Raw genomic sequence first — 21,483 nt, 5'->3', positions numbered from 1 at the left:
CCCCTCCACTGTCACACCCTTTTATATCCCAAATGCTGCAAGTGTTTGGCCGCTAGTGGAAAGGTCTAGAGAGCTAGAGCCAAGGGCAGCTGCATGTCTCGTGGGGAATCTCAGTTTGCCTAACTCACACTGAGAACAACTACTCCTCTGAAAGCACAGGCACCATCCAAGGTCCCCAAGGTGACGGGCACACGGAGGCCTGCTGCACTCGTCCAGAGAGCAGAGAGCCTGCGCCCGGGCTTACCTTGTAGAGGGCAGACATGGATGCGGAGCCCACCACCAGGGCTATGCCGATGACGGAGTGGCTGTGGAAGCCATCTGCATAGGTCATCATCACAATCCCAGCGATGGCGAGGATGGCAGCCACAATCTGGATGGAAGGAAGGAAATGGCGGTCAGGGTGGTGGTGCTGGGCATCGGATGGGCCAGCAAGGTAGAAACGTTCGTGAGGGTTCAGTAATGTGTGGGGAGAGTGGGGCCTCCTTTTCAGTCCTTCTTTGGAGAACGGCAAGCAAAGGCGGCTCCCATCTACATTTTGTTCCTGCTTAGAAGAGGACAATTAGCAAAGCTTGGCATGACCGAAGAGCTCAAAAACGGTGGCAGCAAGGAGGGGCGCCGTGGCTTAGCATCACATGGTGGCCGGACACCCTGATTCTCAGAAACTTGAGAAGGAGGTGGCCATACTCCTAACGACGGTCATTTGGTCATGACAGGGCCTGGGAGACAAGGGCTGGACAGCACCTGGCGATTACCACTTAGCTCCTCCCAGCCTTCTGAAAGCACCTCACGTGATCTTGCTTTTATGTATTTCATATCTCAAGAGACAGGACACAATGAGGACCACAGATCTGGGCCCCATTTTATACGCCAGCAGTGGGGCCTTGTGACAGGGTGTGTCTCACCTGCCCATCAGGGCCACAGATCGTGTCCTAACCCTGGAGGTACAGTTCATTTTCTTAGCTGCTGCTGGGCTCTCACTGCGCAGCCCCCCACAATCCTTCTCCTGTCCAGATGTGACTTTCCAGGTCCAATGGGCGTGCCAGTGAGATGCACACACTGCCGCTGTGCAAAGAAAGCTGTCAGCTGTCAGCATGCATGGGGTAAGTGCTTGGTATCCCATCGCCCAAACAACAAACGCGTTAGCACGGAGGCTATGTACCAGTTCTAATCTGAGGGATTCACGGAGCTACGTCAGTGTCAGTGGAGCCAGGTGGGGAGGAGGCGCTGTAGGTAGAGCACGGGGAGAGCAGAACAAATGTGTGCAATACACATTTCAACCCCTGGATCGAGTGTTTTATCTATGGATCTTTCAGAATTGACCTCAGCGACCTACAACATCAGATGGCTAACATTCATTGTTGGCCCTGGGAAAAGTGTTTTCCATGTATTTTCATATTTAATCCTCAAGATAGGTAGATATAATAATTCACTTCATTTTATAGACATGAAAACAGGCTCAGAGAGGTTAAGGAACTTGCTCAGAGTCACAGAGCAGGAAGACATATTTCAGGTCTGTTTGTTTGCAAACTCAGCCTTTATATACAAAGGATGTCAAAAAAAATATGTATACACATTTTAAGAAAGGAAAACCTGTATTAAAGTTGTAGTACTCAATATATACTGATAACAAAAGATGAATACAAGTCATGCGTACACATTTTTTTGGCACCTCCGGTATGTAAACAGGAAAGTGCCATTCACATAATAAGTCACTGCCAACTATGCTCTGCTGTTTGAACTGAGGTTCTTTCTTGTTTTAAGCGTCAAAGTTTTTGGTCAGTGAATATGTTTGCTTGTCACCTAGTCTGAGTCATATACTTCTTCCAGTGTATTCCTCCTGCAGGGATCTCACATAATGATATATCCGTCCCAATGCCGAGGCCCCTGTGAGAGCAGGTGGTCGGTCACCTTTACCAGGGAAGGGCCCTCATCTATCTGCTGTCCTTCCTTCCTGGCTTAGTAATCCACCTTTAGTCAGCGGCATCTTTCTTCCTCACACGTTGCAGGGGTTTCATGTTCAAATGCTACATGTACTGTGTACAACTGTTCATCAAGACAAAGAAACAGAGATAGCAAGACCATAAGCGATTTTCCCCAAGAGAACAAGAAAGGACGAGTGAGAAGGCAGACAGCGCAAGGGGACAATTTCTGCTCCAGACGACGCAAGTCGTGCACAGATGCTGCTCGGATGGGTCAGCCTGGCTAGGCCTCAGAGGTCAACAGAGAGAAAAAGCATTAGGAAAAGAAGAGAGGGAGAGGGAGGGAAGAAAGTAGCTAAGTTTCAGATGACTCGGCTCTCCAAAGGTCCCTGAGTCTTTCCAAACTTAGCGCTGAAGTTTGAAGAAATGAAGGAGAAGAAGGGGTTATTTTTTCCTGGAGTTCTACAAGGCAGACTTCCAACCTCTTCCCCTCTCTTCTCTACTGATTAAATAACAAACAGCTAAAAGCTTCTGCCTGAGGGAAGGGGCAAGAAATGGAGAACACGGCTGGCCACTGGCCTTCCGGTCAACATCTGAGACCAGTCCCTGTGAGTTCATTCTGACAGGTGGCACCGGGGCACATTGATCCCCACTCCATGCCTCGCGGGGCGGGGAGGTCCCAGTCACAAGTCACAGGACTGACCAATCGGCTGTAGGGCAGCCTCTCTTTGGGCATCGGTAGCCCCGTTGGAGCCCTAGCCCAGAGGGTAAGCTGGCAGCTTGACCTCGCTCTCAGAACCCCTAAGAGCAGAGCAGAGGTGAAACGTACCCTGCGGGGTTGGGGGGGGCACAGCCTGAGGGGCCCTCCTCAAACTTGACGTTCCTTTGACAATTCTGGTCTATCTTAAAAGAAATAAGTGTGTGGTTTACATTTTGCACCACAATCTATCTGGGGTTCCTGCACTAAGATGAACTCTCCAGGAAGGACAGCCATGCATGTTCTGTGGTCCCACGTGTCCCTCGCCTTCCATATCTGGGTACCCCTGAGTCTGAAGGTGAAATAAAGATAAGGGAGTTGCCTGTTGCTCCCCCAAAGCCCACTGAACTCTGCTAAAACAAGGCCTTGGGGAATCCAGACAGATGGGGTCAGCGGCCTTGAGACCAAGAGGTGAGAGCGGCCATCTCTACTTCAGCTGGGGAAAAATTAGCTGGAGAGGAGGAAGAAACAGAGGTTGGGAGGCAGATGTTCAGCCAGCGTGTTGCCATTTAACCTCGTCATGGTGGCCTCACCTGGTGTGGGGCTCCACCATCACATCCTGCCCGCCCCTGGGGCTGGGATTCAGAGCCCCAGCGTGGCTCTGTTCATGTGGGACCACAGAACACACACAGCACGCCCATGGTGGGCTCCCCGTCAGACGTCAGGCTGTGCGGGGAGGGGAGCCAAGCCCCTGAGTGTCAGAGGAGGGCGTGAGGAGGGTGGGGGCAGCACTCAGTGACATCTGGTCACCCTCCAGCTAGCACTGCTCCCTACTCTTGCTAAACATGTGACAGGATGCACAGAGCCACATTTGTGATAGTTTTGGAAAATGAAAAAAATGTTTAAATATACTTCCCCCAATACTTTCCCTCCCAGCTCTGGAACTGTTCTTACTGACCCAAAGAATATCAGCGTTTGGAGAGAATTTGGAGATCCTCTAGTTCAGCGGTTCTCAACCTTCCTAATGCCACGACCCCTTAATACAGTTCCTTATGTTGTGGTGATCCCCAACCATAAAATTATTTTTGTTGCTACTCTATAACTGTAATTTTGCTACTGTTATGAATTGTAAGGTAAATATCTTCTTGTTTTCGATGGTCTTAGGCGACCCCTGTGAAAGGGTCATTCGACCCCCAAAGGGGTCACGACCCACAGGTTGAGAACCACTGCTCTAGTTCATACCTCTTATTTCAGAGGCCAGAAAGGGGCTGTGCTGTGCTCAGGTGGCAGGGGGCAGCCTCCCTAACAGGGAGGACTCAGGATCAGAAGCTGGAGTTAGGATTTAGGGACAGCCCCTGTGAAACACTGAACATTAGCTGAAATCTGACTGAGATCAAATGGGTCATCGAAAAAGTCCAGGGTCCCAGGAATGTGGTGCTGGGGCTCGAGGGCCCACGCGGACGACCTCTTAGGTGTCTTCTCGCTCCTTCATCAGTCCCTCCTGGTTTGAAAGCCTGAGCTGTACTGGACTGTTATGGACAGTCACAGAACGGCTAGACAGCCATTTCAGTTTCCCCTCATATGTGGGCTGGGGATGGTCCCACCCAGTCACCTCTTTCTTCATCCAGCTGCTGACCACAGCTGGGTGGGCTTCAGCTTTAGGAGGGGCCATACCTTACACCCCACAGTCCTACCTGCTCTCATTCTGTTGCTGCTTTTGCTACACAGAAGTGCCTCCCTAAATGCTGGTCGGCTTCTGACACTGTCAAAATAAGAATCGAATCAGTCTGATCCATCTAACTCTTCTAATTGAGACCAAGATGACATTTATTAAGTTTTATGGGCTCGGCGTGCATCATCTTATTTTATTCTCACCACTGTTCTAGAAGATGAGTACTAATATTCAATTTTGAAATGAGGTAGCTAAAGGCTGAGAAACGTTAAGTAACTTGCTCAAAGTCCAACAGCTTGTAAGAGTGGAGCCGAGACCCAAATTTGACTCTAGGCTAGAGCACCTCACTGTTGCGCTAGAATCTCTGCGTCTAAAGAGCCAGAAAACATGAAAAGCATGCCTAAGCACAGAGTCACAAGGTGACACAAGGGGCCAGCTCAGGTATCTTTCAACAGTCACCTCTGAGGCTGTAAAGTGCCAGGGCTGCCCCCACATCGGAAGATGCATTTGCTTCTTTCTGGTCTGTCTGCCTGACCTGGACCTGGTGATGTTTTCCAGGAACTGTAGCCCGTGTGATCTGAGGGCTCATAACTGATCTAAGACAGTTATTAACTGTCTTTAATAACACAAGTCCTCACTGCAGTCTGTTCCACAAACAAAATGCTCAGGCTCCATTGCGTTCTTCATGTCTGATGACTCAAGCTTGCATGTTCAGCCCTCCAGGACAGGGACAGTGTCAGTTCCCTTCCTTGGAGATTCCTCAGTGGAAGATGCTAGCTCACCCAGCAATCGAGAGAAGTCTAGGAGAACCCGTGCGCCAGTTAGAGATTATTTTGGGCGTAACTCTCCATCTATTTATCAAGGGGAAACTTCCAGTCCCTCTGGCCAGCTGCTGGTGTCTCATAGATTTTGCTAGCTCTCTGCACTCTTGAAGATGAGAAGAGGGAAAGCCACTATAACTTAGAGTGGGAAGCTCTTAGATGACAGGTCACATACTTCTAAGAGGAATGATGGTAATTAGAGAGACCAAAATCCCATCCCAACACCGGCTGCTTAGACCTTTGTTTCAATGCTAGCCTAGTGCCAAAGGCTTCAACACAAAACTCTGTCTAGTATTCAGTGGTCAGTGCAGACCAGACTGACCAAATGGCCAGGACGGCTAGCCTGGAACAGTTCAGGGACATTAGGGGAAAACCCTCTTAGCCACAAATAGCAACAAAGAAAAGATCTGGGTGTGCCATACTGTTCTCTACGCGTCTAGGAGGGTTTCAAGTATTTTCACACCTCCTTCTCTTAACTGCAAAAAAATTGTTGTTTTTTTTTTCTGCTTACATGCAGAATTAACCTTGAAGCTTCTCTTCCCAGCAACAGGGTCTCATTTGGAATTTGCTTTGAACATCAGAATCATGCTAGAAAGCTCCATGAATTCCTTTGCCTCTTTGCATCAAAATAAAGTCACGAAGGGCACAGAGCCGTGGCAGCAGGCCCCAGTACTCTGCGTTTTCAATGTCCAGGAGCTGTCTGGGTTACCGCCGGAAGTTCCTGCATTCCTTGGGAAGATGTATCAAGTCATTTGCTTGCTGAGAGCGTTTCTGGGTAGCAGAGTGAGTGAGTTTTTATTCCAAAATTAACACTAAGCCTCAAAACAAAATTTCCCCCCACTGCAAGCTAAAAATGCTGCTCAGCAGTTGACTCATGTCCCCACTGGTGTTTGAGGAACAAGGTGGGTGTGAATCCGCCACTAGGTGATGTCACTGTTCCCAGGACAATGAGCAAAGGACACAAGTAGAGGGTCTGGAGTCAGCCCCTTGCTGGGAGCCAGCATGGTTCGCTCTAAAGGGACTGCCCATCCAAAGGGCTCTCAGCCAGCATGGCCAGAGGGCAGGAAGAACTGAGAGACACGCTCTGACTACAACAGAACTAGCTGCGTGGCAGCATCTTTTAGTCCTCGTTTGTGTCAAGGTGATGATGGGGCAGTAGCAGCTCCTGGCCACCAGAGAGGGACAAGCAGAAGCCACCAGGATTCCATCAACACTAAATGTCCCCTGGTCCTTTCATTCAGGGTGAGCCCCTGTATAGTTCAGCTGATATTTGATAGTGCACTTATCATATTTCATATAATTGTGAGGAAATCTGACTGGCTACGTCGGACCCAATCGTAATGAAATTCACTTAAGTCTCGGTTTTAACAATGAGATAATTCCAGGGAGATCATTTCACACCTGCTTCGTCTGGGGCACGAAGAAAGTGAAACCGTCCCTCCACAGTTTGGATTTAGCACAAGCGTGCCTGGCCCACTTTGTCTCTGCACACATGGTCCAGACACAGGCTGCCAGGACTGCACGTGTGGATGCGGGAGGACCCTTTGGCTTTTGGATACAACCTGCGCAGAGAGTTTCAGGCTGCAGGCATGGCTGCTTGCGAGAGAGGCATGAGCACATGAGTCACCAACCCCAGGCCGGGTCCCCGACTGGCACACACTTTAGGGAATGCTTGTTGACATGCTTGAAATGAAAGGTGCTTTAATGGATGCTTGTCTAGTATGGTTTGCAAGCAATAAGGTTTGCAAGGCACACCGAGAATCGGGCCCTCTGCCGGGCTCCTTTTCTGCTGCAAATTGGAAGGAAAGTGGTCAGCAGCTTAGGCTTATGGTCCAGCACATGGAGCTAAGCAAGCCAATGGGCAGGTTTTGGTTGACATGAGTGAGGGAGGAAGACAGAGAATAAGGGACTTACCCTCACTCCCATGAACCTGTCCCTGAGAACGATCCATGAGAGCAAGAACACAAAAGCTTTGTTGCAGCAGAAGAGCACGGAGACGTCCGTTGTGTTTATTTTCTTTATTGCATGTAAGTACAGGTAGTTTGTGAGTGTCCAAAGCACACCAAAGGGGGCTGCCTTGGTAAAAAACACCTTCAAAGTCAAGCCATTGTCTCCAAAAAATCGACAGCATTCCCTAAAACAGGAAAAAAGGCAGTGTTATTATATTCGTGGGTTGAGACAGATCATTTTTTTTTCCTAACCCAGTTTTTTTTTCTTTTTAAAAGCAAATATAGGAAGGGGTGGAATCTTTATTTATCATTATTATTTGTAACATCTTTTTATAAAGCTCTTCAACCTATTGCTTTAGTCCATTGATGAAAACGTCACCCAATAATCTAATGACATGATTATCCCTTCTGTGCATGTTAGGTTTGGAAGTGATGGTTCAAGATGAAGGTAATGCTGAGATTATCTGATCTGAAGAAAGCCCAGTTCCATAGGACTGGCTGAGACATCCTGTCACTTGCTGAGAAAGAGAAGGAAGTCACTAGACACTTTATTTTGAGGGGGAGGGTGGATACTTGAAGAAAACTCATAGCAATATATTTTTTAAAAATTTGCCCCAAACTGGAATTGTCTTTCTGATCAGGTGGGACAGTCATTCCTTGGGTACATCAACACACGTCGGCTATTGTACAAATAGTGTTAACTATCTCTATATTTTCTCCATGAGGCCATTTTTAGAGTTTGTTTTTTCTACCACGTGAAAGTTCACGTCTCCACGCCATTTAAGAGGCTAGAGGCTAGCAGAAGGAAAGAGCAGATCCAAGAATTCAGCAAACAGGGAGTAGGATGAGGAAACACCTGTAGAAGAAAGTTTTTCAATGCCACTCTAGATTCTAGTGGCAGGATCGTTGACATTTGAAAAACCACTTAAGAAAAATAAAGTCAGCTCTCCACACACAGAAGATGGTAGTGGAGGCCATGGGCAGAGAGCGTGGGGAGGGCCCTGAGCGGAGCTCGATCCCAGACAGCTGCCTGCTGCCTCGACTGTGGAGCAAAGACTATTGCTCTGCTGGGCCTGACAAGCCAGACAAGGAGATGGATAAGCAAGGACTCGCCGCTCTGACAGCCATCCCCATCCAGGCTCACAGGCAGGGCACAATGCAGCTGACCAACCAGCAGGTGAGGACAGGAGTCAGTGAAAGAAAAGATACACCAACTAGAACAAGCCAGATAGATATACTGGGGTGGGGGAACAGCTGTGGTCTGTGCCACTTAATATTAAAATGCAGCAGTAAAGGAGGAAAATAAAAAACAGGAGTCCAAGGGGATTTGGTGTGATTTTTAATTTTGTTTGTTCTTACCATCATGCTAAGATGAAATCTACCTTTGTTCATTACTCCACTATGGGATAGCCAAAGAACAAACAGAAAGCTCATCACCTTCCACTGATCTCAGAGTCCTATGTTGCTTGTAAACAAACCAGTACCAGCTAAAACATTCGAATTACTAAATTTACCACGAAACTAATTCAACTGAATTGATCCCAGTGTGGCTTTATATAGATGAAACTCTCCTCTAACCAATGGGTTGATATTTATGTTTGCCACATAATTTTCATACAATATTTCAGCTGCATTTTCTATGGGGTCTTCTCAAGCCTCGATTCACGGAACAGTTTTCTTTCCCCCCTAAGAACAGTGACTGGGGACGGCTGCTTTCCTGTTTGTGATTATAGTGGCTATACAGTGATGCTGGTCCCTTGAGTGTGATCCACAGGAAACACAAGTATTCTTTCCTGCCACTGATATCAACCTATTTTAACTCTACTTAGAGGTTATCCTTCTTAAGGGAACACAATGCAAATAGGATTTCCAAGTTGCCTCTGATTTGCTATTATAAAAATTGTTCACGCTGTGATAGGGGCCATCCAAAGTTAATCAGGCAACTTATGTCCTCTCTGAGAATCTATATTGGATTCCTCCAAAGTGTGATGGATCTAGACGTGGTGGGGAAAGGCTAGGGAACAGACATGTCTGGGTATTGATGGCCCAAGTCGCTGACCGGAAATGGGGAGGGGCGTGGGGACCCATCCTGGAGATGGAACAGACAAGATTCCTGGGCCCAGTAGAGCTCTGCTGGCCCTTTGAGGACTCATGGCCAGGAGGTTACTGCTCAGTTGGGTGGATCTTGCTTCTAATGAGATCAAGATGATTGGCCCTTGGGCCAGTAAGCCTTGTGCTGTTTTAAGACCAAAGACTGTGCATTAATCCATGGAAGCTGGTTGCCCACATGTACTTTTGATGGCAAGAGGAATCCAAGAGAGATGATGAACATAAATCCATCTTGGTACACAGAGGAGAATTAGAGTAGATGTGCTCTTGGATGACCTCCGCTTAACCAACACGACCACCTAATGCCCTTCATTCTTTGGCAGGCGACTCTCCAACATGCCCAAGTCTTAGATGTGTTTCTTCCCAATCCTACCTGTGCCAATGGCTCTTAGTAATTTCAATTGCATAATTCAATTGAATATTTTTTAAACCAATGAAATATGAGTGAGGAAAGAAAGTTGGTTTTCCTATAAAATCTAATTGAGAGCTTCAAGGAAGACTCAGTAAAAGCAAGTCACTACAATATTGCTACCAAATTAGGTAAGAATGAAACACTGAAAAGACAGGAAAAATGATAACAGTCTGTAAATTCTACACACATATTATTTGACAGACACCTACTTTCTTGGTATTCTTTAAAGAACTCCAGCTGGGACAGCCTGGCTTGATGGCATTAGGATGGCTTGTCATTTAATTCAAATCAAGACTCGTTTATCAGTTGTTATATTCACAATTCTAGACAAGGCACTGTGACTGGTACAGAACAAGTAAACGGTCTCTGCTCTTGAGAAGATTATGGTACAACTGGGAAGACTGATTCCTCAATAGAAAGCAATGCAAATTTAAGTACAATCACATATTAGGTGGTGTGGAGCATAACAGTGCTGTAGAATTCCTGTCTAGTGGAGAGGAAGGACTGATTGGAGGCATAAAAGATATGGATCTGAGCTGAACCTTAAAGGAGACATAGAATTTATACAGTTGGGGGAGAGAGAATATCCTTGGGGAGATAAGTGATTGTATCCATGAAATCAGGACAGATGGCTATGAAAAAGAAAATAATCTTGGAGATTAAATATAGGATAGCCAAATTAAAAGTTAAATAGAAGAGTTGGACTATAAAGCCAAGATGAGAGAGAGAGAGAGAGAGAGAGAGAGAGAGTGTGTGTGAGAGAGAGAGAGAGAGAGAGAGAGAGATTAGAAGGTCAAGCCAGAAGGTCCAATATTGAATTAAAAGAAACTCCAGAAAGAGAAAACAGAAAAAATGAAGTAGAAGACATTATGAAATAAATAATTTAATAAAGTTTCTTAGAACTATAGGCTATGAATCTTCATAATAAAAGGGCCTACCAAGCACCAAGCAAAATGAATGAAGCAAGAATCACAACAAGGCATAAAGGGATACAGATAAGACTTAAAGGCTCCCCAAAGAAATAAAACAAAATAGACTAAGGGAGAGAAAATTATAATAGCATCAGACACCTGAACAACAAAAATGGAAGCTAGACGATAATGGCCTTGACGTTTTTCAAGGAAAAATGTTTTCAAGCCAGAATTCTATAGCTAACCAACCATCAGTCAAATGTGAGGGTAGACTAAAGATATTTTCAGTTATGCAGTACTTGAAAACATTGTCTCCCAAGCCATTGGAGGATAGGTGGCACCAAACAAGGGTCTAAGCCAGGGAAGAGGAAGACATGGAGGTGGGAGGCAGGGCTCCAGCACTGGCAGAGATGAGAGCTGGTCCCAGGAGGACGCTCTGCAAGGGACGTTTCCAGCGAAGTCTGTGATTACGCAAACGCAGGGAAAATACTGAAAGGTTTTTGAGGTGGTGGCACATCTAGGAAGAAACAGCAATCATTAATGAAAATCAAGGTAAATGAGACAAAAGGGGCAAATACTGCTGGCAGGAGAAATGACATGTTCTTCACAAAAGAAAACAGCTGGTGAGCAACATTTGCGAGCTTATAATAATGAAAACACTATTAATCAAAAATCGGGATAGCATTATATTGGAGGGGGAACAGAACCAGAGGAAGTGGGGATGGGGTAGGACAGATATCAGTGGATGTCTACATTTAAGAAGCACGGAGGTAAGAATTTCATTCCGGTCAACTGGCACACATACCAGAGGAACTATCCACAATTATTAGGTAACTGAGAGTGAGCTGGGTTGGAGCAGAAGTTGCTATTCTTTATAAATTTTTTTTCTATTTTGATTTTCCAAAGTGCACACATGTATTAAATTGCTCGAAATAAAAATTACTTGAGAACACTTAAGAGAGAGGTCAAGTTGCTGTGGTTGAAGCTGAAACGCGAGTGCTCTGAGACAGCTTTGTGAAGCGCAGTTTGAAAACCAGGTATAGAGATGCCTCACAAGTTACAGGTAAGGATGCCGCAGCCCAGACAGATTAAACAACACCCTCAAGTTCAATCAGGTAGTGGTGGAGCCAGACCTGCAACCTGTGCTCACTCCTCAATGAACACACCCAAAGATGCCTTCTCTTTTCAGGATCCTTCCCATCGCCGTTTAAACACATCTAAGCATCACCAACCTTAAATCACCCCCCAAAGCAAACGCAAGAATCTTGTCAGCCCTTTCCCCTCTCTTTCTCTCTTTCAGAGCCAAACTTTTTCAGAATAGCCATCTGCATTCATGTCCCCAGTGACTGCCTCTCTTACTCTAGTAAGAGTAATCTAGTGTCTGCTCCACCACTCACCTAAACCCCTAGAATGATTACTCACGACCTTGTGTTGTTAAACCCAACAGATGCTTTCCAGTGTTCGTCTTACTCTCGTAAGCCTCTGACATTGTTGAGTGTTCCTCCTCGAAGCACCCTTCTTGGCCTCCAATTCAGCATGTTCCCCTCGGTTTCCTCCTACCTCTCCACACCCTGCCAAGACTTCCTCTGCAAGACTTCTTTGGTATTTTCCCAGGAATCTCTTCTAGTTCGTCCTCTTTTGACCCTGCAAATAGTCACTGAGAAGTCTCATCTACCATCTTGGTTTCAAAGCCCAGCTGATGACCCTCTAGTCAAGACACTTCCTCTGTCTGATGCTATTTGCATCCTGGACACCACAAGTTACCTTTCCCAAATGAACGCGATGTCTTCCACCTTAATCCTCAATCATGATATGGTACCACTACTCATATTTCTACTCAGGCTGGATAATTGGGAATCATTCTTAACTTCTTCTTTTTCCTCTTCACATTTAACTAATCACCAACACTTACACATTATTTCTCCTAAATATCTTATTCCCACAGCCTTTACCCTGGCCCGTGCCTCTATCCCCCTCACTTGGACTCCTGCCACTGGACTCTGAGCTTTTCTCTTCACATTGTCTCTTCCTCAATCCACTCCACACCCCACACCACAGTCAGGGAGAGTCTCCTCTTCCCTCACTTCCCCTTGGGACAATGGCCAAGCTCCCCACAAAGCTTACAGGTCCTTCCTGACCTGGCCTTAGCCCATCCTTTAGCTTTTCCATCACCACTTCTCCACCCTACTCTGAATTCAAGCCACCTTGAACTCATTTCAGTTCCATGAAGTCAATGCCCTTTTCCCCTCTGCTCTAGGTCACAATGGGTTCTCTATCCCCTTTTCCTGAAATACTTCCTTTTTTCTTCTTTCTTTGGTTGGTTTCTATCCATCCATTGGGTATCAGCTAGATATCCCCTGGAGATATATATAAATATATAGTCTATGTAGAGCTGGGGCTGGTGATGTTCTGCATACATATATATTTGCATATATATTGTGCATAGAATTGGGGCTGATGGATATACTGTGATAGCCTCAGCTATTCCCCTATTATTGGACGCTATATTACTACCATTTTTTCTTATTATAATAAAAAGTATATTCATGCATATCATTCCCAGAAATTTTAGAATTTTTCTTAAAGAATAATTACATTCATAATAGAATGTTGGGGGTTTATAGATGATCCAAGTGTAGTTTATAAATTTCACTGCCGACTTACATGGTTATGGCACATCTGTCTCGTTAACTGTATTATAAAGAAAACAGGACCCAGCCCCAGGCGTATACTTGTATGTTCATCTTGCAAGTGAGGGGTAGCTGCCCAGACTTCAGCACCTACTGAAGAATTTTACTGGAAGATGGGTGGCAAAATGGCTCAGAAGCACAGCATATTTGTATAGCCTGTCACTTGATATCTTCTTTCAGAGTATCAACGAGCAGTTTGTAAGATGATTGCAAAAAATACTAACTCCAGCATTAGCAAGAAGGTTGGCCACTATGAACTTGAATCTTTTTCAATTTTGAGATTCTGAGATTAGAAAATGAAACCTTTCTGACAGGCAAAAGTCACAGCAGCATCAGTGACAACTACTGGATAAATGTTTATATTCTTTTTTTTTTTTTGCTTTTATTTAGAGCTTCAAGCTGACATAAGCAGCAGAGACCAGTTACCAAAGTTATAAAGTAGGCTTTTATTTTGAAAATGTTCAGGCATCTTTTGGAAAGTGCTAAGTGAAATGGTTTTTCCATGAAAGCCACTAAGCTCATAATGTGAAACTGTGTTTGCATTTCCCACAAGCATGTTTCAACTACACATCAGCCCTCCACAGCAGATCCAGGCTGAGCCAAAGTATCCTTGCATAACAGAATCAAGTTGTGAAGACTAGCCTAAAAATAAAATAAAAGGATTAACTTTTACAGCATAACTAGAAATAGTGAATCACTTTATTAGCTTGACTCCTACATCATAGGTTTTCTGAGCGACTGGTAGAGTGTTTTGTTAGCGAGTCCCGCAATTGTGTGTGTCTGATTGAAATTGCATCTATCTATCTATCTATCTATCTATCTATCTATCTATCTATCTATCTATCTATCTATCTAGTTATTGTTCAGTTCTGAAAACATATGCCTGAGACATTTAGAGGCAGAAAAAGAGAGGTCTTCCCGGATGTTAGCGGTGATGTCCTTTTTGGAAATGGATGGGAGAGAAATGCACGGCATTCACTGCATACAAAGAATTTTGTTCTGTGAGATTCCCCCTTAGGAATAATCCAGCCTTCACCATGTGTTTGTGAGGGAACATTTAAGAGGCAGATCGCATAGATGTCCCACTAGTGAGGAATTTCACAGCCTCCTTCACAGGAATCTGTTCTTTGTTTCGGGCTCAGCTGGTTATTTTGCAAGTACAATCAAGCAGCAGAAGTATCTGAAAAGCGCAAAGAGAGTGCCAGCTCCCTGGGCGTGGTCTTGTCCACAGGACCCCTGACTAAGCTGCTAGTTCCAACGAAGTGATGCTGCATTTCACGCCCCAGGTAAGGATGGGTGCAGCAGAGACAGGGTGGGCAACAGCTTCCATTTATCTGCAGAGACTAAAGAGCCAACTGAAGCAGCCTGGCCACTTTGGAAGGATGGGCCCTCTGAACTGCTGTGCATTTCCTCCCAATCTGAAACAGCTTCGCGATATCAGAAACCATTCTGCCTGTTCCAGAGAGTTCGTTCTCTGCCACATGGAATACATCTGCCACGTGGAATACATCTGCTCTGAGGACCTTTGCCTGAGAGCCCACTTAACGCTGCAAGGCTGGATATGAGGTTTTCTGTAGTGGAGACACCGCAGGACCATCTGTTGCAAGATGTGAGTTTTTTCCTGTGCAGGGATGAGACAAACAGGCGGGGGGTGGGTTCTAATGAGGGTCCTTAGTGCTGAAATGGAGTCGGTGGCTCAGGAAGTGTCAACTTTCAGTGAAGCATATCCCCTGCAAAGCAGAAGGACAGCACTGAGCACTGTTCAACAGGTCCCAGAAGGTAACAGCTGCTGGGCTGTCCTTCTACATTGCCGCCTTTCTCACTGGTTCTGTGTCAGCAATGACTCGTTTGGAGTTTTACTGAGCTGGCAAGAGTGGAAGCAGGAATACATTTTTACAACACACAGCCCAGCAGCATTTTTATTACAGTGGAGAAAGCGTGGGACATCCTGTGCACCCTTCCTCGGTGATCTAAAAGTGGGTGGGACCCAGATTTTGTAAGGATGGAGGGTGTGTGTGTGTGACAGGGGATTGGATAGTGCACACCAGAGTCGCAGAGTTGACCCCATAGGTGGAGCAGGTGCTCCTCCACTGGGCAACCTTGCTCTCTTCCCAGTGGGAGGTCATTCTGGGGGGCTTTGGAGTGCAGAAAGGAGCATAGTTAGTTCACCACAAGGACAAATTTTCTAATAATAGTTCAACAAGAGAAGAACCCAGAGCAACAACAACACTGTGCCCACTTTTGTTCTCTTGGCACCACCTTTCAGGAATCTGGGATGCTATCAGGTGGAAAGACAACTGGCAGAAATTCCAGAAATCTGATCCTATTTCCTAAAGACTTTGGGAGAGCAGCCCTCCCTCTCTGTCCCAGCCTGTCTCCCATCCTGGCAACAAAAAGTCCGAAGCTTGAGACTGAGGCCTGGGCTGATGACCAGTGTGGTCTCTGCTTCTGTCGCAGTGAAAGGCAGTGGCGTTTTGCTACAGGTCAGTAGTCAGAATGGAAATCTTCAAAGCCCAAGCTTTGCAAGGAGTAATGTGGTGCACAATGAGGTATTTCATACCACTGTCTCATAGATCCAGCCCACAGATAACCAAGAACAGTATAATGGGGTGGTCAAATTATGCAGTGGGGATTTCAAGAGGCTGTTCCCCTGACTTGCGTGCCTTTGTCACTCACGCATGTTAATATCATCTGCTGTCCTAGATCTTTCTCAGAGAAGCACGGCAATATCTAATCCTTGTTCACAGCCACCCCGACACTGACATCCCCTTCACGGAGCTCCCAGGTATCTGTCTCTTCTGGGGCTTCCTGTTTGACCTCCAGCCACACCCCCACCCAAGCACCCTGCAAATCTGCCTCAGAATAGCCTGTGCCCAGCCCCCTCACATATCCACAGAGTTTCATAAATACTGTTTGCACCAAAGTCGCTTCCAATAGACCACTCATTTCTTTCTGGAAGAAGGAGCCCATCCACATATCTTAGTCACCTTTGCACCTGCCAGGACCTAGGGCAGCGCCCGACTCAAAAGTGATGCTCAATAAATAGTTGTGAATATGTGAACGAAACTCAGTTCTTGATATTTAGGCCTATGTTTGTCAATGTCAGCACGTGTATACTGCTGAGAAGCTCAGCAAGTGGATATCATGTAAAACTGGACTATTTGCTGGCAGAATGTTAAGAGACCCAACTTCCTTACTTTAGATGTAGTTCAGTCAGGCACAGAGGTGACGAGTTCTGCGCAGTCTAGAACGAGGGGATCTGATGCCCTTCCCCGCTGTCCACATTTATTTTAGTGAAACCCTAGTGGCTGATGTGTCAGGTGGAGAGGAATATCTTCCCCATGGAGAGGGTGGCTGCCCACCGCCTCTGCTGGCCAGGACAGAGTGAGAAAATAAAGCAGAGCCCGTTGCAATGGTTTCTCTGCACTTCAAGCTCAGTGTCTGTGGGGGGCCTGTGTGGAGCTGTGGATAAGAGACTCTGCCTCCCTGGGTTTTGCAGGAATCCCATCTGGGTTTAGGGTACATTCCCTGCCACTAATTATGCAGGTGTGTGGGCAATGCTTGTGGCTATTTTCAGGAGCTGTGTCAAAACTATTTTAAACCATGGGCATACATTTATCTTTAAAAAGAAAAATTCTTTAAAAAATGCCATTGCGATTTTGATGGGGATTGCATTAAATCTGTATACTGCTTTCGGGAATATGGCCATTTTGACTATGTGGATTCTTCCAATCCATGAACACGAAATGTCTTTCCATTTTTTTGTGTCTTCTTCAATTTCTTTAAAAAATGTCTTACAGTTTTCAGTGTATAGGTCTTTCACATCCTTGGTTAAGTTTATTCCTAGGTATTTTATTCTTTTTGCTGAAATTACAAAAGGAATTGTTTTTTTTTAATTTCTTTTTCTGAGATTTCATTGTTGATATATAGGAATGCAACGAATATTTGTACGTTGATTTTGTAGCCAGCAACTTTACTGTGTTCGTTTATTGTATCCACTAGCTTTTTGGTGGAGTCTTTAGGGTTTTCTATATATAGCATCATGTCATCTGCAAAAAGTGACAATTTAACTTCTTCATTCCCAATTCAGGTGCCTTTTCTTTCTCCTGCCTGATTGCTCTGGCTAGGCCTTTCAATACTATGCTGAATAACAGTGGTGATAAGAGACAACCTTGTCTTGTTACTGAACGGAGAGCAAAGGGCTTCAGTTTTTCATTATTAATTATGATATTAGCTGAGGGTTTGTCATATATAGCCTTTATTATGTTAAGGTATTTTTCTTTTATACCCATTTTGTTAAGTGTTTTAATCATAAATGGATGTTATACCTTCTCAAATGCTTTTTCTGCATCTATTTATATAATCAGATGATGGCATTTTTTAAAGAAATAAAACAAAAATTAATCAGATTTGTATGGAACCACAAAAAACTCTGAATAGCCAAAGCAATCCTAAGGACAAAATAATACCAGAGGTATCACACTCCCTGACTTCAGCTTGTACTACAGAGCAACAATAATAAAAACAGTATGGTATTGGCAGAAATACAGACACACAGACAGACCAATGGAATAGAATTAAAACCCCACATAAATATGGACAGATAATTTTCGACAAAGGAGCCAAAAACATACAAAGGAGAAAAGACAGCCTCTTCAATAAATGGTGCTGGGAGAATTGGAAAGCCACGTGCAAAAGAATGAAACTAGACTGCTATCTGTCACCGTGTTCCAAAATTAACTCAAAATGGATCAAAGACCTAAACATAAGACCTGAAACAATAAACTGCATAGAAGAAAACATAGGTACTAAACTTATGAACCTTGGGTTCAAAGAGAAATTTATGAAAATGACCTCAAAGGCAAAGGAAGTAAAAGCTAAAATAAATGAGTGGGACTATATCAAACTAAAAAGTTTCTGCACAGCAAAAGAAACCATCGACAAAATAAAGAGGGAACCAACTGAATGGGAGATATTTGCAAACAACACCTCTGATAAGGGGCTAATACCCAAAATATATAAGGAACTCATACAACTCAATAACAACAACAAAAAACAATCCAATTAAAAAATGGGCAGAGGACCTGACTAGACATTTCTCCAAAGAGGACATACAGATGGCCAATAGACATATGAAAAGATGCTCAACATCATAATTATCAGAGAAATTCAAATAAAAACTACAATGAGGTATCACCTCACACCTGTCTGAATGGCTATTATCGACAAGACAAATAATAACAAGTGTTGGAGAGGCTGTGGAGAAAAAGGAACCCTCATACACCGTTGGTGGGAATGCAGATTGGTGCAGCCACTATGGAAAAATGGTGTGGAGGTTCCTCAAAAAATTGAGAATAGAATTACCATATGACCCAGCAATCCCTCTCCTGGGTATGTACCCAAAAAATCTGAAAACATTTATCCACAAAGATATATGTGCTCCGCTATTCATTGCACCTTTATTTATGGTGGCCAAGACATGGAAACAACCCAAGTGTCCTTCGATAGATGACTGGATAAAGAGCATGTGGTATATACACACAAAGAAATACTATTCTGCCATAAGTAAAGATGAAATAGTACCATTTGTGACAATATGGATCTTGAGATTATTATGCTAAGTGAAATAAGTCAGACAGAAAAAGTCGAGAACCATATCATTTCACTGATATGTGGGATATAAAACTGAAAACAACAAAGGAACAAGACAAACAAAAAAAGAAACAAAAACTCATAGACACAGACCGTACTTCAGTGGTTACCAGAGGGTAAGGGGAGAGGAGGGTGGTAGATGAGGGTACAGGGATCAAAATACATGGGGATGGAAAGAGAACTGACTCTGCGTGGTGAACACACGATATAATATATAGATGACGTATTACAGAATTGTACACTTGAAACCTATGTAACTTTACTAACCATTGTCACCCCAATAAACTTTAATTAAAAGAAAAGAAAAATTCAAAGAAGTTATCTTAAAGCTCTCCCTCTGGCTTTATCAACAGATTTCCACTTTTCCAAACAGGCTTCCTTCAAACCAGAGATCTAAAGATTGGTGTAATTCAGCATCAAATGAATAGGCTGTGTTCCCTGATCTTGAGCCTGGAGTAAAACAAAGATGCCATAAACTCAAAAACTTAGGGTTGTTACTTGGGAGAACAAGTTCACAGAAGTAGACATGAAACTGTGTTGTATCTTTAGGACAGAAACGCTTACAGATAGGATCAATTCCACAATGTGCCACTTTGGATAAAACTGAGTTATGCTAACTGTCAAGCTTTTCAAGGCTGGTACCAGGAGACTGGGGTGGCGGGTGTGTGCTACTGATTTGGAAGGCAGTTTTCCTCTTTGTCTGTCTGTCTGTCCATCTCTCCCCGCCCCACCCCACCCCACCCCTGCCCCGGGATTTGCTTCCATCCAAATGAACAGCATAGATGTCTTCAGAGTTGGACGGATTTCTATACCACACACCAATGGCTATTTACAATTAATTAAACTGAACCTTAGAAATTGTCTAAATATATACTTGCTTGGCCCTGTGCTGTTGACTGGAGACACACATTGTTTATCCTTGAAGTCACTGGTGACTTCCTGAGATTCAAGGGTTCCAAAGTGGCTGAAGGCTGTCCTTTCTTTGGGGACTTCTGCAGCTCAGAGAAAACCACAGGATGCACCTGAGTCCCTGCCCTCGCTTCCTCCCACCCTAGACTCAGGCCTGCGCCCAAGAAGCTTTGTTCTCAGGGGTCCTGTTTACTCCCGGGGCTTCCGATGGGCCGTCCCCTTTCCCATCTTGCTGCAGTTCCCACTTGTGGTTCCTTTCTGTTCACCCAGAGCCTGCAAACACTCAGTTTCAGCCAACTCTGGTTGTGAGAGCTAGTCTACGTTTTCTAGGAAAGTAGAGGTTTCCATGTGTAGCAACGCCCATCTGCCCAGGGTGGCAGAGGTGTCTGGAGGCAGATCTTGCTCAAGTGCCCTGTGGGAACCTGATAATAAGCTTTAGGAGTCTTTTTTAAGATTTTATTGGGGAATTTGGGGAGGGGAACAGCGTTGGCGAATCGGGGAAGGGGAACAGACAAGTTGCTGTCCTTTTGTTCTTCAGTCTAGTTGTGGAGGACGTTGCTTCACTGGCCCATGTTGGTATTATCATTCCGCTCTTCCTGGGTGAGGCAGATCGGTTGCTGGGCCCTGGATGGCTGCTCACGGCAGCTCTTGGCAGCTCACGTTGGCTGCTGGCCTTTCACACTGGCTGCCAGCCACTCATGGTAGCTTTTTACAGCAGCGTACTGCAGTGCCACTGCAGCCTATACTGTCGCCGGCAACTCACGGCAGCCCAGCTCCAGGTCGAGATGTTGTTCACCATCTTAGCTGTAGAGGGCTCAGTGTCACTGGTCCTAATGTGGGATCCAAACCAGGGCCCTGTTGTTCAGAGCTGGTGTCCCAAGCCAACTCCTAACCAACGCGCCAGTCGACCAGCTCACCTTAGGAGTCTTAAATCTAAAAATAAATTAGCTGTATGTCTCTAGGCCTCAGTTTTTCATCTGTGAAATGCAAGACCAGTTCAAATGACCTCTAAAATTCTTTTACATCAGTAACCTACTAATATGTGACTCATATCCTAGTAGCTTAAAAATCTAAAGCTGGAAACAACTCCCCAGGCAGAGGCTGGGGCCCAGGGGAGGCAGCAGAGGGATGGGTCAAGCCTGCACCTCTTCTTCCTCTCTTTCACAGGGGCCTCTCCAGTCAGCAATGAACCTTTACTCTGAGCATATTAAAACCAGCCCAGTGTGAGCCCTACATTGCAAACCTGCAGGGCCCTTTCTCATCTAAGGCAGGGCATTTGGGAATGTCACACACTCATGTCAGGAGTCTATGGTCTATTCCAGCCTCTCAGAGTGTTTCACCAAGCATCAAAATTGTTTTCATCATTTCTTAGTAACAGTGCAGGAAGCAGGTGACTTCAGGAGCCGAAGTCTTCCCAGTCTGTTCTCTGTGCTCAGAATCGAGACCTCCCCTGGTCTGCAGAAGGCCACGGCTCAGAAGCCAGATCCCTGCTGTCCTCAGCCAGACTTGGAAGGAATTAACGGCCTCAACCATTGCTATGCTTGTCATGATTCTAAATACGATGAGTGGCCAAAACTGAGCAAAAAGGCAGCAGACAGGCATGGAAGCAATGTTTACAGGATGAATGAATCTAGGCCTCACAAATCTCTGCCCACCTTATCCTGAGACATAGAAGCATAAGCCACCAGCCCTACAGCCAAGCCCAGGCCTGTGCAACCTGAGGTTCCCAGGACCAAGCCAGC

General features: G+C 45.2%; 1 protein-coding gene across 2 annotated transcripts in view; it reads right to left on the bottom strand.

Annotated features, from left to right (window-relative positions):
• Positions 1 to 21,483, bottom strand: part of SLC35F3 (solute carrier family 35 member F3) — a 316,125-nt gene that overhangs the window by 7,791 nt on the left and 286,851 nt on the right. For both annotated transcript variants that reach the window (XM_019651792.1, XM_019651794.1), the window contains 2 exons: positions 7,024 to 7,243; positions 245 to 370 (listed from right to left, as the gene is read on the bottom strand). In XM_019651792.1, coding sequence (XP_019507337.1) covers positions 245 to 370; positions 7,024 to 7,243 — 346 coding nt within the window. The remainder of the gene's footprint in view (positions 1 to 244; positions 371 to 7,023; positions 7,244 to 21,483) is intronic.

This window comes from Hipposideros armiger, unplaced genomic scaffold (assembly GCF_001890085.2).
Source record: "Hipposideros armiger isolate ML-2016 unplaced genomic scaffold, ASM189008v1 scaffold_167, whole genome shotgun sequence".
Taxonomy (NCBI): domain Eukaryota; kingdom Metazoa; phylum Chordata; class Mammalia; order Chiroptera; family Hipposideridae; genus Hipposideros; species Hipposideros armiger.
The sequence above is the reverse complement of the archived record's forward strand: the minus strand, read 5'-3'. Positions and strand labels throughout refer to the sequence as shown.